Source organism: Aquarana catesbeiana, linkage group LG09 (assembly GCF_042186555.1).
Source record: "Aquarana catesbeiana isolate 2022-GZ linkage group LG09, ASM4218655v1, whole genome shotgun sequence".
Classification (NCBI taxonomy): Eukaryota; Metazoa; Chordata; class Amphibia; order Anura; family Ranidae; genus Aquarana; species Aquarana catesbeiana.
The window spans coordinates 214003574-214018597 of record NC_133332.1 but is presented as its reverse complement, the minus strand read 5'-3'; the positions used below and the strand labels follow the sequence as shown (position 1 = coordinate 214018597).

Sequence of the window (15024 nt, the reverse complement as noted above, 5' to 3'; positions counted from 1 at the left end):
CCCCATTGCAGCCTCATCGTGCCCAACATTGCAGCCTCACCAGGGCGGAGGAAGAGAGGGGGTGGCCGGATCATGACTGGAGGAAGAGGAGAGCCACAGGATCACAGAGCGTAAATAGCACGCTGTTGCATGGTGTCAAGTTTCCAAATGGAAACTTGACACCATGCATTCCATGTGAAGAAACTGACTACTAAATTAACTAGAAAAAGTGTCTCAAAATCAAAATACCGATGTGTCTCAAAGGCCCAATATGACCACTCCGCATAAATCAAGTGGGAAAGGAAAGGGATACCCAGAGCCCCACCCACCCGCTTATAGACTTCAACATTGAAGGGGCACCGAAGCAAAAAATAGTCCATTGTCTCCTCCACCCCACCAAACTCCACTCTTGGATAACCACAGTTCTCCGCAGAGCAAGGCTTCAGAGTGTAATCTCCTCTGGTGCAGAGACTGATGACAGTGTTCTCTGCACAGGACTGTGGAATATGCCAGAGCTATATGAAGAGTCTCTAAGAGAACAAGTCACTTTGTCTAATTAGTACACTTCCAAATAGAAGAATGATTTCCTGGGAAAAATATCACTACAGAAGTTCTATGATGTGACAACATGCGTGCACTTTAGGTGTTCTGCAGAATATTTATCACATCTTTAACCACTTCAGCCCCGGAAGAATTTACCCCCCTCATGACCATGCCATTTTTTGCGATACGGCACTGCATTGCTTTAACTTACAATTGCGCGGTCGTGTGACATTGTACCCAAACAAAATTGATGTCCTTTTTTTCCCCCAAATAGAGCTTTCTTTTGGTGGTATTTGATCACCTCTGCAGTTTTTATTTTTTGCGCTATAAACAACAATTTTGAAAAAAAACACAATATTTTGTACTTTTTGCTATAGTAAATATCAAATGTGCTAAAGCGTCTTAAAGAGCCGACGTATAACTCGCGCAGGGGAGCTAACCTGCCGCAGTATAACTCTGTCTACCCCTCCTCCCCTTTTTATTCTCCTTCCACATACTGTATCTTCCTCTTCTACCTTGCCCCTTTCTCTCTTATCTGTAATTATTTTCTGTGATCCTATAACAACCATAAATGATCAAATTTCTCTACCCATATACTATATCCTGAGACCAAGAATATGACTAATGATATCCTAGTGCTAACCTGTCTTGAAAGTGTTGATAACAATTTATATACAACCACTAACAATAATAAGAATGTCACAGTTGTCTTGCATTTTTTTATGGGTATAAGAGAATACATAAGTTAACTGCACAAAGTAATATAGGGATAACCCTGCAAAGTTGTTCTTGACAGATATCATTGCTTTAGTGAATCTACCTATGGTTTTTGACATTGTGGAATATTATATACTGTATATTGTTCATTTTTTTGTACACTGATATTGTACAGAATACATTATACAGACTAATAAAAAATAAATTAAAGCGGTATTAATTCCAAAAGCACACATTATATTGCAGCTTACCAATTCTTAGATAGGAAGGCTGCACTCATTTTCTTTTTTAAGCCTTTTTTCTTTTATTTGCACCTGGCGATCTGGCCAGTAAATCATTTTTGTTTTAACAGAGCAAACTGTCCTGCAGATGTAGCAGCTAGAGGGTTGAGCTTTTTTTTTATGTAAAACCTTTATTCCAAAAAAGGACAAAACTGTTACTGTAACTGCTTTCAAAGTGTTAGCTGGGGTTTGGCTTCAATTTGTTAGTATATTTACATCTGCTAGTACATCTAAACCCCCCCCCCCCTACCCCAGGATAGACAATGCTGCTGTCCAAAGGCACTCTAATACAGGAGGTGTGTTACTGGCCAGATCACCAGGTGAAAAGAAGGGGAACAAGCCTTACAAAAGGAAAACTAATGCAGCCATCACATCTAAGGATTGGTAAGCTGCAATATATTACATATTTGGTTATGGGTTGAATACTGCTTTAAATGTAAATAGTACACCACTGATGCATGTTCATACATTATTCTTGGTGTCCTGAAAAGAGTTTAAATGAGAAAAGTAGTGTCATGTAGCATTTAGTTTCACATCTTACCATTGCTGGTAATAGCGTTCAAGTTGAAACAAATATTTCTAATAAGCGGCCTTCTTCTTTTCGTCCTCTAGGTGGCGAGTGGTGGAGAGCGGTCCATGCTCTGCTGCTTGTGGCTATGGCATATCCAGGCAGAAGGTGGTGTGTATGCAGACAGTGTCAGGGACAGATACAGAGGTGGAATCCGAATTGTGTCCATCCCATGAGAAACCCTTGTCTGCTGTTCCCTGCTTTATCACCCAGTGCTTCTACACTTGGGACCTGGGGCCCTGGACAAAGGTAAAGTGCACAGGCCATATACAGCAATTCGTTCCTTTATTCAATTCATTGAAATGTTTCAAACCTATTTTTTCAAGTCAACTGACCTAATTTTTACTTCCAACTGCAAAGCTGTGTTGACCTTTTTTTAAGGGAAATCTTTCATGTGTGAATTATGCGGCTGTTCCTTTCTTCTGAAAATGCCAGTTGCCTGGCTGTCTCTTATTTGCACTCAGAAATACTACAAATGCAGCTTGAAGCAGACAAGGCTCAGATGGTCTTTTAGGGTGAACTCTGGGCAAATATAAATGACACAAACTAATGCAACATTATGCAACATTATTAGATCAATATATGCATTTTTAAAAGCAAGGAGAATAAGTACCTGAAAGGGGGACAGAGAGTTGAGCTCATCACTCCCTGTGCTGCCTCTGCTTTCACTGTCCAGTTAGGGCTCTTTGAGACAAGTGATGGATCATTTTTTAAAGCATGGAAAAGCAGCTGGCAGGTGTTCATGAGGTGCTAATGCTGCTTTCTGACACCTGCTTTTTTTTTTTTAATTGACGAACAGCAATTTTACATAGCAGGACCATGCAGCAACTGCAAGCCAAGCAATCGGCTCATGGTTGCGGTGTAACCTCTTTGATCTCAATGTGTGAGTTTTACAGGTGGTGCTGCCTATCAAACTCTGCAACCCGAGTCAAAATTGCTGCAGGAAAGCACTGCAGCCACAACATCTGTTACACAACATCAGGCTGTAATGTTAGAAATATGGAAGGGGGGGTAAAGCTACAACTCAGACACCTGGTTGTCGGTGTGAAAGAGCCCTTATAGACTAGGGAGGATCCAGGATGACCTGGACTCAGGATAAATGGGTTGAATGATGCTAGCCATCAGACGGAGGACATGTAGTGGCAGAAAAAAGTATTGCGGAGGAAATATGGACTGAAAGCATAGGCGTGCGCATGAGGTGTACCAGGTATGCCTGGGCACACCCTAATCTAGGAATCAGCAACCCATTGATTGTAATCTACTCATCGATTTGGGCAGGTGATGGGTAGACTGCAATCCTTTCTTGCCGACCCCCGGAACCTAGACAAGAGGGGTGGCATGGGTGGCATTACTGGAACAGATTTGTATTTTACTCCAGAGCAGCTGAAAGTAGGCTTCTCCTCCTCTCCCTCCTGCCAGCATTCTGCTTCCACAGAAGGAAAATACGGAGGATCAGTACCAGCATATGCTCCCTCCCCTCTGCTGCCCCTTCTGTTCCTGTTCCTCTTCTTTTTGCTGCCTGGGCCCCCACGTGTGCTCCCCCCTTTTCCGCCCAGCACTGCCAGCTTACCCTCCTCTCCTGCTGGCTGCAACGAGGGATTGAATCAGGATGGAGAGCAGGGTATGGGCTGGAAAATATGTAATTTACCTGCTCCTTCCTTTTCTGAATGAACACAATAGGTCATTGGTACCGATCACTCAACATATTCATTGATAACTGAAGCATAGTAAACCTTGTTTACTATGCTTCAGTTTTTGAATGAACAGGAAGCCGCTCAGCACAGAGCACTTCCCATTCATTCACTGTCCTGTGCAGCTAAGGCTACAGAGAAAAGGGACTTGGGAATCTCTGTCCTCTGTCCCAAAAGTGAGGCAACAGGGGTCTGTTTTAGACCCCTGATATTTCACCAAAGCCCCCAATGGGGCTCCTAAAAAAATTGTAAAAATTGTAAAAATAAATAAAACTTAATATTGTAAAAAAAAATTTAACAAAATTAAAATGGAAAAAAATAATAAAAATAAAAAACCTAGTGACACCAATCTCTGCCCTACTGACACCTTTCACTGCTCTACTGACATCGTCCACTGCTCCACTGACTGACACCATCCACTGTCTTACTGACACCAACGTCTGCCTTACTGACATGCCCACTGTCCATACTATCTTCTGCCCTACCCATCCACGCACCATCCACTACCCTACTGACACCGTCCATGTTTGAATACATTTTAAAGTGTTTGTTTACATTTATAAGTGTGTGTGTGTGTATATATACTGTGTGTGATGTGCTGGAAAAACAAGTCTGATCCATGGAGGCCCCACCTTGCAACTTACAGGACTAATGCCCCGTACACACGATCCGAAAATCGGATGACAGATCGTCCATTTTTTTTGCATGCTAGTCATATATATCGAACCTGAAGAGTTTACTAAAGTTACAAAAATTCTCGTATGACAGGATAAAAAAAATCGGAAGTGATGTCATGTGTTGTAGTGTATTTCTATTGTATTTTCGGATGACAACTGTACTGATTAAACAAAAATCGGCTCTCGAAAGCTTTGTACTAACGATCCGATTATCATACAATCGCGTCAAAAGCGTAATTTTCCCATCCGATCGTGTGTACAGGCCATAAGGCTTGATTCACATCTAAGCATAGCGGGAACTACCTTTTTTTTTTTTTTACATGTTTTTCGAGCATGTCCGCATGTGTGCTTGAGCTTTGGGGTGCACACCCTAATGCAATAGGCTGCACACACCTATACACCTGTCCTAATTCTTTCCAGCCTCCATGTATCAAGGGTGTGTATTTTGTATGAGTATTTTTATTGTTAAGGTTTCCCTCTTTCGCATCTCAAAAAGCAGATAGTGACATGTCAGCTGGCAAGGCAGAAGTAATATGTATGTGACTGAAATCTCTCTCTCTCTAGTGTTCAGCTACCTGTGGTAATGGGATTCAGCAGCGAGAAGAATTCTGCATCAACTCGAAGACCCACCAGCATGTCACCCCCACGTTATGTGGTCACACGCCAAAACCCATCACACTACGTGGCTGCTCTGAAAGGCCATGCGTGCAGGACACACAGACCGCCCGACCGGATACCGCCCATACGTTGATGGGAACACCACAGACCTCTGTTGTCCCGGATCACCAAAGACCTCAATATAGAGACTCACCCCCTGGCAGTAATATCGAACCAGAGAGGCCCGGCGGAGCGGGAGATGACAAAGGTAGATCTAGAAACTTCACCCTCATCACCACCCGGTTAGCATGGACCTAAGCAGAACCACTCAATGCCAATTGGGAGCTGCAAAAGAGAAGAAAATCTTGTATAAAAAAGGAGATAAAAGCATCTGATACTAATATAGTATTACCTCTGTATAAATCACTTCTAAGGCCACAAGTACAATATGGCATCCAGATTCAAGTGCCACGTTGTAAAAGAGGTTTTGGAGATGCTTCAGAGGCCAACAACTAAATTAATGAAAGAGGAAAATATGATTTGGGGTAAAGAATTAGAAAAGTTGGGAACTTTGGAAAGTCTACCTTAATGTTAACCAGTGGTTTCCAAACTGCAGCCCACAGGCTGGATGCAGCCCTTTTGCGTGCATTTATCTGGCCACTGGGGTGCTATTCCTCCCCTTGATATGGGGCACTATTTCTCCTACTGACACTAACAATGGGGCACTATTCCTTACACTGGCACTAATGATGCAGCACTATTCCTTTCACTGACGCCAATGCGGGGGCACTATTTTTTCCACTGACGCCAATGAGGGGGCACTATTTTTTCCACAGATGCCAAGAGGGGGCACTATTTTTTCCACTGATGCCAACAATGAGACACTATAGCTGCCACCGACACCAAGATGGGGCACTATTCTTTCCACTGACACCAATGATGGAGTACTATTCATTCCACTGACACCAATGATGGAGTACTATTCATTCCACTGACACCAATGATGCAGCACTATGCCTTCCACTGACACCAATGAGTGGGCACTATTTCTTCTACGGACACCAACGAATGGGCACTATTCCTTCCACTGACACCTGCAATGGATCACTATTTCATTCATTGACACCAATGAGTGGGCACTATTTTTTTCACTGACACCAATGATGGAGCACTATTCCTTTCCCTGACACCAATGATGCAGCACTATGCCTTCCACTGACACCAACGATAGGGCACTATAGCTCCCACTGACACCAAGATGGGGCACTATTCTTTCCACTGACACCAATGATGGAGCACTATTTCTTCCATGGACACTAATGATGAGGCATTATTTCTCTAACTGACACCAACGATGGGGCACTATTCCTTCCATTGACACCAAAAAGTGGGTACTATTCCTTTCACTGACACCTGCAATGGATCACTATTGCTTCCATTGACACTAATGATGGGGCACTAATCCTTCCACTGACAACAGCAATAGAGCACTATTACTTCCACTAACACTAACAATGGGGCACTATTCCTACCATTGATACCAATGATGGGGTACCATTCCTCTCATTGACACCAATGGTGGGGAATTATTCCTCCCACTGACACCAGCAATGGAGCATAATTCCTTCCTTTGTCACCAACGATGTGGCACTAATCCTTCCACTTACACCAGTGATGGAGCACTATTGCTTCCACCAGCACCAACAGTGGGTCTCTATTCCTTTCACTGACACCAACAATGCGGCCCTGTTACTTCCACTGACACCAACAATGGGGCACTATTCCTCCCCTTACTGACCAAAGGCTCTATAAAATGTTTTTACTGGGACTATTTCTACTCCCACTGGCCACAGTCCGGCCCGCCTCAAGTCTGAAATATAGTAAAAACTGGCCCTTTGTTTAGAAAGTTGAAGGACCCCTGATCTAAACCGCAGCTGCAGGAAATGTGAAAGGCTAAAACTTGATAAATGTCAGTCAGAGACCTGGGGGCTGCCACATATAGCTGTGCAAATTTTCATGTGTTCCTTTCAGTAAAGCTGGCCATACATCTAGCTGTGGTTAGCCTTGCCAACACCACATGGTCTGCCACACTAAGATTGAGAAATTGAAGGAGTTGGGTGAAAAAAAGTTGGCCAAACAGCAACTGTAGCCAATCGGTTGTAGTGACTGTTCAGGTATTCTGACAGTTGTGGGTGCCGGCTGTCAGGATATAATAGCCAGCAGCAGACAATTTTTCCATGTTGTTTAGTGTGGATGGGGGAATCTATAGATTTCTCTCTTTCAGTCCCTTTACATTTATGGCCAGCTTTAACCACTTGCCACCCGCCATATAGCAGAATGACGGAGGCAAAGTGGTTTCAATATCCTGACTGGGCGTCATATGACGTCCTCAGGATATTGAGCTGCTGCGCGCCCCCCGGGGGCGCGCATCGGCGGCGATCGTTGTTGCGGGGTGTCAGTCTGACACCCCGCAACACCGATCTAGGTAAAGAGTCTCTGACGGAGACTCTTTACCATGTGATCAGCCGTGTCCAATCACGGCTGATCACGATGTAAATAGGAAGAGCCGGTGAACGGCTTTTCCTCACTTGCGTCTGACAGACGCGAGTAGAGGAGAGCCGATCGGCTGCTCTCCTGACAATCTGTGCTGATTGTTTATCAGCACAGCCCCCCCTCGGATCCTACCCAGGACCACCAGGGAAGCCGCCCAGGACCACCAGGGAAACCAGCCACACTGGACCACCAGGTATGCCCCCTAGACCCCCAGGGAAAAACTAATCAGTGCAAAGGCAGCTGCCAATCAATGCCCAGGCAGCTGCCAATCAGTGCCCACTCCAATGCCTACCACTGCCAGTGCCACCAGAGATGCCTATCAGTGCCGTGTATCAGTGCCCAGCAGTGCCGCCTATCAGTGCCCAGCAGTGCCACCTATCAGTGCCCAGCAGTGCCACCCATAAGAACCCATCTTTGCAGCCTATCAGTGCCCATCAGTGTCGCCTATCAGTGCCCATCAGTGCCACCCATGAGTGCCCATCAGTGCCGCCTATCAATGCCCATCAGTGCTGCATATCAGTGCCACCCATCAGTGCCGCCTATCAGTGCCGCATATCAGTGCCCATTGTCAGTGCCCGCTCATTGGTGCCACCTCATCGCTGCCGCCTTATCAGTGCCTGTCAGTTCTGCCTTATCAGTGCCCATCAGTGAAAGAGAAAACTTACTGATTTACAACATTTTTAAACAAAAACAAAACTTTTATTTTTTTCAAAATTTGCGGTCTTTTTTTATTTGTTTCGCAAAAAATAAAAACCGCAGAGGTGATCAAATACCACCAAAAGAAAGCTCTATTTGTGGGAACAAAATGATAAAAATGTAATTTGGATACAGTGTAGCATGACCGCGCAATTGTCATTCAAACTGCGACAGCGCTGAAAGCTGAAAATTGGTCTGGGCAGGAAGGTGTCTAAGTGCCCTGTACTGAAGTGGTTAAACTGGCCATACACTAGTGGAATCGAGTTAGAAAATTGAACGTTCTTAAAACAAAAAAATTCTAATTGTTAGTTCAAATCTCTATTCGTTTTTGACCGAATTGATGAGGAAATTAGAAGAAATGAAGAAAAGAAGCAAGAGGGAACATTTTTCTGGAATGTAGTTTTCCAATGGTAGTTGTTTTATTCCTATATCGAATGCTAAAAGCAAAAACAGGATTTTTTACTTACCGTAAAATCTGTTTCCCTGAGTTAATTGACAGACACAGCTCTCCATTATTCAGATCCATAGGGTTATATCGCCCTCTACAGGAGTAGGACACTAGGCAGAAAAAAGACTTGGCTACGCCTATGGGCAGTCCTAGGTGATATACACTCCCCCTCTCTGCTATAGGCCTTCAGTTTAGAATAGGGACGTCCCAAAAGCAGTGGCAAACATGAGAGGTGGGACAACGAAAAATCCCAAGGCTAACACAAGAGCCAACCAGGTAACAGGAGCTCAACACAAACAAACTGGAGCCCAAAATGGACAATACCCCTCCAAGAAGGTATAGACCCTCTAAACAGCAGCCTGCAACACCTTGCTGCCAAAAGAAGCATCCTCAGATGCCAGCACATCCACGTTGTAGAATTTTGTGAAAGTGTACACTGTCAACCAAGTGGCAGCCTTGCAAACCAGCGCATCTGAAGACTGATGATGGAAGGCCCAAGCAGCAACAAGCAGCCAAGTAGAATAGAATAGAGAAAGGAGGAACCCAACCCCTGATAGAATAGACCAGAGTCATCGTCTGTCTGATCTGTCTAGAGAGGTCGCAGAAGAAGCAGCCCCTTTTTTGACCCATCCGTGATCACAAACAGTGAAACTGATCTCCGAAAAGTCCCTGTGACTGCCAAATACACCCGAATCGCCCGAACACATCCAGGGCATGTAAGGTAAATCCCTTAGGACATTTTGACCTGGGACACAGGGAAGGCAATACAACGTCCTTAGTCAAAAAGGAATCAGAGGAGGGAACCACGGACAAGGGCGAAGAACCACTTCATCTTTGTGGATCACCAGGTAAGAAGTATGACATGATAATACCTACAGTTCTGACAGAGGTGATAGCAACCAAAAAAGCCACCTTCTGGGACAGAGCAAGTAGAGGAACCTCCCGAATATTTCCAACAGGAGGCTCCTGTAGAACCGAATGCACCAAGAGTAAATCCCATGGCAGTAGAAGCGACCGCACCAGTGGAGGTAGATGTCAAACCCCTTGATTAAGTGTACGCACCAGGAAAGTGCGAGACCAGGGAACCCGCCAAGACCGACACCTAGCCCTTGATGGTACTCAAGGCCAAGTTCTGCTCAACCCCCCCCGTGAAGGAAGGTTGAAAATCCAAGCCACCAAGAACGAGGGTAAATGGCAAGTGCCTCACACCAGGATATGTATGCTATCCATGTCCGGTAGTAAATCTTCCCAGAGGAAGGCTTCCTAGCCTTCAGCAGCATCGTGACTTCAACACCTGGCTCATAACAGCTAGACCTTCAAAAACCAGCGACTGAAGCAGGATGGAAGATCGGCCCTTGGGACAGTAGAACCTCCTTGAGAGGCAGTCGCCAAGGGACGTCAGCGACCAAGTGCACCAGGTCGGCATACCAAGACCGACAAGACTATCTGGGACCACTAGAATGACCGGATCCCTTCGGCCTCGATCCTGCGCAAAAGTCGTGGCAGACTCTTGAGAGGAGGAGGAGGCATAGATCCGACTATACCGGCCCCATGGGGCCACCAGAGCATCTGCAGTGTCCACCAGAGGAGCCTGTGACCTTGCCTGAAACCTCAGTACCGCCTGACATTTTTTCTATTTTTCTACTCCGAGAATGCATATGGTGGAGAGGGCCCGAACAAGGCGTTCTGCCCACTTGAGTATGCTGGCTACTGTCAGGGCTGCCAACACACTCTTTGATCCACTCTGGTGATTGACATAGACCACCATCGTGGCATCGTCCGACTGGACGCCCCCGAAGTCGACCTCCATGATCCATACATAGTCTTATTGCTCGAAGTCCCAGGATATCGATCGGCAGTCCAGATCCTCCAACAACCCTGAGCAGAACCCAGTCCCAGGACCTTCCCACTCAGACAGACTAGCATTGGCGGTGACCACTGTCCAATACAAGGGGAGAAAGGATGTGCCCTGACGAAATCCCAGAGAGTGAAGCCACCAGACCAGGGACTCCGGTTTTCTGGCTCAGCCGAATCTAATAGCCCAGAGACCTCGGGCACTTTACGCCAGGATCTCACTTGAAAAGGAGCTTGTATGGCACTGCACAAATGGAACCGCCTCGAAAGTAGATACCATCAGGCCCAACACCCACCTGCAGGACCGCAGGGAGGCCCACCTGCGAGACAACAGTAGTTGAAACGCAGCATGCAACTTCTGGAGTTTGTGCAGAGAAAGAAACGCTCTGGCCAGAGATGAAACCAGAGTCAGGCCCAGATAATCCAATCTGTATAGTGAGCTACGTCGCCCCTCAAGGTAGCCGAGGACTCTGCTTGCAGAAGAAGATCTTCCAAGCAGCCCAGGACTGCAATCCCCCACTTAAGTAACCACGCCAGAACTGGGGCCAACACCTTTGTGAGTACGTGAGGGGTGGAGGTGAGACCAAAAGTCAACACCGCAAGCTGAAAATGCTATTTTCCAACAGAAAAATGAAGGAAGTGTTGAGCACATATTGGAGTGCGTAAATAAGCATCCGTGATGTCGACAGAGGCCCAAAAGTCCCCATGAAGGGACTCCACCACCGTGCAGATGGACTCCATTCTATACCCACTGGAACTGGGACAAGCACACCCTGAAGCAACAGGGCTTGCACAGCCCCAAGGAACTGCCAACAGTCCGGGGACAGATGCCAATTGGAAGTAAAAAACCCTTTTTGGGGTTCAAGGCCAGAACACTAGGACATAGGTGAGGGCGCTCCTTCATGCTGAAGGGGCCTTGTCCGTGGGTCTAGGGAGCCCCGCTCTCTGATCGCTAGACCAGGTCTATTGTGTGCCGAGAAGAAGGACTTCATCCGCTACGAGGCCCTTTTCCCCATTTCAGACTGTGGAAGACATTTACACTTCCCTCTTGTGAGACTCGTAACAATGTCATCCAGGGTAGCCTCAAACAGACAATTGCCTTGAAATGGTAACCCAGTCAGAGCTTTTTTAGAAGCCCAGTCCGCAGATCAACACTTAAGCCCAAATACATGTCTAAGCACCACTGCAGAAACAGAGCTTAGCAACCAAAGAAACTACGTCCAAGAGGCATCACATACTAAATATAGCCCACAGACCAACTGGTCCGCCAACTCATCGAAAGCAGAGGGAATCTGCTCCCCCTCCAGGTATGTCAGCCGGATCCTTAAAAGCCGGAGACTCCTCTACCAGAATCATGGTTGCCTTGCGCAACCTAGAGAGAGGGGGATCCACTACTGGTGGAACAGTCCACTCTTTAAAGGAGGGACCCCACGAGGGGTACCTCACAGCGAAGCGTCTTTGGAACCACAAAGGGACGCTTTGGACACTCTCAGCCTTTAGGAACAAATATTTCAAAATAGGAGGGAGAAGGGAACGCTTTTGCCATGCGAGACAGTTTATGGATGCCAAGGGGACCGGTACCTCCGCCGCAGCCACAGCTGCATCCTCCATCTTTGCACAGATGTAATAAGGGAAACAACCAGCACCTTCTTATGCGCCACTGCACTTGTGGAGAAACAACCTCACTAACTGACAGGACAGGGAGTGTGGCCACCAACCCCGCAAGGTGGGCCACATCCACGAGCCAGACATAGAATCAGTCGAGACCGATGAGGCAGGGGAAGGCAGGGGGGCGCCATTTACTAGCCTATATGCCCAAGCGCCACCTGTGAAAACACAAAGAACACAGAGGGGCCGCAGACTGAGACCTCCACCACCTTAGGCCCCGCACAGGGGCGTCACCGAGGTCCCACACGGGGGACGTCGACTGAGACCCCGCACAGGGGGCACTGACCCAGGCTCCTCACAAGGAGCACCGGCTGAGACTCTGCACTGGGGCGCCTACTGATACCCCATACAGGGGGCACGATTTGGACCCCTAACAGGGGCACTGGCTGAGACCCCACACAGGGGGCACCTACGGATACCCTGCACGGGGGGGGGCCACTGGACCCCTCACAGGGGGCACTGGCTAAGACCCCGCACAAGGGGTGCCTATGGAAACCCTCACAGGGGGCACTGGCTGAGACCCCGCACAGGGGACACCACTGGGCCCTTCACAAGGGGCACTCACAGGGGACATCCACTAAGGCCCCTCACAGGGGAAATCCACTAAGGCCCTCGGTACGGCGCAATGCCGCGGCCTAAATTAGCGAAGGCCCGCCGCAGGGGGCGCGGATCTGCGGATACCTGGTCACCCACCCATCAGGTGCCAAGGTGTACCCCTCATAGTGACAACTCGGGGGGTGGACAGAGTGTCCAAAGCACCCAAGCCAGAGGCCTGGACCTCACCCGGTAAAGGGGGGGTGTGTAGGAGAACCCCAGAGAGACCGACCACCCCAGGAAGTACCCGCGCCCCACACCACTCCAGGTAAGGAGAGGAGGGGTCCCCTAACTTACCTCTCCAGTGAGTGCGCAGGTAACGCTCCCAGACAGATCCTCCTCGCCACCGAAGTGGGGGGTGGCTGTCAGCCAAGAGGAACGCTGCGACACAGGCCGAGACCCGGTTGTATGCGACCTCACGAGACGTTTAACCCGCAGGGCCAGTCCCCGTCTATGTAGCGGCCGACCTAGTGCGTAGCTGTGGTCTGCACGCGCTCGCTGACCAGACTGGGGAGACCATTGGATCTTAGTGTCCAGCCCGTCGCCCAGTCCGGCAGTTGATTGTAGATCTCACAGGAAAAAATCCAAGAGAAAAAAAAAGTAATTTAAAAAGCAAAAACAAAAAATTGCCAGGACCAGAGATCCCAGCAGGGAACTAGGTCCTTACTCCTGACTAGGCAGAAAAAAAACTGGAGGCCTATAGCAGAGAGGGGGTGTATATCACCTAGGACTGCCCATAGGTATAGCCAAGTCTTTTTTCTGCCTAGTGTCCTACTCCTGTAGGGGGTGATATAACCCTATGGTTCTGAATAATGGAGCGCTGTGTCTGTCAATGAACGAATGAGTAATTACATTTTGAAGTAGTTTTGAATGGCGTTCTAAAAATCGCATTAAAAACGCTGCGCTATCAAAAGGTATAAGCAAAAAGCCTCTGAACTGGAAAAAATATATCCTCTACACCGTGGTAATAAAAATGTATAAAATATATCATGAAAGACATCTAAAATAACACGTGCTTAATAGCTGCAAGTGGTAAACATGTTTCATAAACTATGTAAAAGTACTAAAATCTCATTAAAAACACTGCACTATCAAGGGTATAAGCAAAAAGCCTCTGAATTGGTAAAAATATATCCTCTACACCGTGGTAATAATAATGCATAAAATATATAATGAAAAATATATAAAATGACACGTGCTTAATAGCCAAATAATAAAGTGACAATGTGCATTAATATAGTGATAAAAAAAAAATGTAAAGCAAATAAGTCCGTGGAAATTTAAATAGATCCAAATACTGGAATTATAAAAGTGCTTAGGTGCACTGTGCAAAGTTCAAATTGATCCAATTTACAGGTGCTCCACACTCCATGCGATTCAGTATGCTGTGAAAGTGATGCGATAATCAGACGCTGTGTTCTCACTCAGGTGCTCCCCCCCATGTAATGAAGGCTCACCTTAAGGTGTGTAACCTTGCTGTTAAGCTTGGTCAATACACGCTTTGGAACCACGGGCAATGTGCCTTGTGTGTCGATACAAGGGAATTTCATATCTTCCTCAGGGCGTGATGATCACCCCCTGAGGAAGATACGAAATTCCCTTGTATCGACACATGTAGGGGATAGGGACAGGATGGCACGCTTAGCAGATCAGCTGTTAGGAACGATCAGCATACCATCCCGTTACGGCCGGTTTCAACCATTCGTTTTTTGCTTGATGTAGAATGGCGCACTGAAGCGCCTGGATATTGTGAGTACCCTGTGTGAGACCTGTTTATTTTTGGTTCAATAAATTGCATAAGCATACTACACTATGAGATCCTTTTTTCATTGATTTACTGAGGCACATTGGCGATTGATCCAGGATTCCGGACGTACTGCTGAACCCTGTAGTGGTTCCAAAGCGTGTATTGGCCAAGCCTTAGGCCCCTTTCACACTGGGGCGGTGGGGGCGTCGGCGGTACAACAGCGCTATTTTTAGCGCTGCTGTACCGTCGTTCTTGCAGCGGTATTCGGCCGCTAGCGGTGCGGTTTTAACCCCCGCTGGCGGCCGAAAAAGGGTTAAAATCCCTCGTACAGCGCGGCTATAGCCGCGGTATTGCCGCGGTATAGCCGCGCTGTCCCATTGATTTAAATGGGCAGGATCGGTTTAGGAGCGG

The 15024-nt window shown here is 47.1% G+C and overlaps 1 protein-coding gene across 2 annotated transcripts in view; it reads left to right on the top strand.

The window, feature by feature from the left end:
• The window catches only part of ADAMTS13 (ADAM metallopeptidase with thrombospondin type 1 motif 13), a 96616-nt gene that overhangs the window by 70596 nt on the left and 10996 nt on the right, over positions 1-15024 (top strand). For both annotated transcript variants that reach the window (XM_073599680.1, XM_073599681.1), the window contains exons 27-28: positions 2133-2337; positions 5021-5321. In XM_073599680.1, the coding sequence (XP_073455781.1) occupies positions 2133-2337; positions 5021-5321 (506 nt within the window). The remainder of the gene's footprint in view (positions 1-2132; positions 2338-5020; positions 5322-15024) is intronic.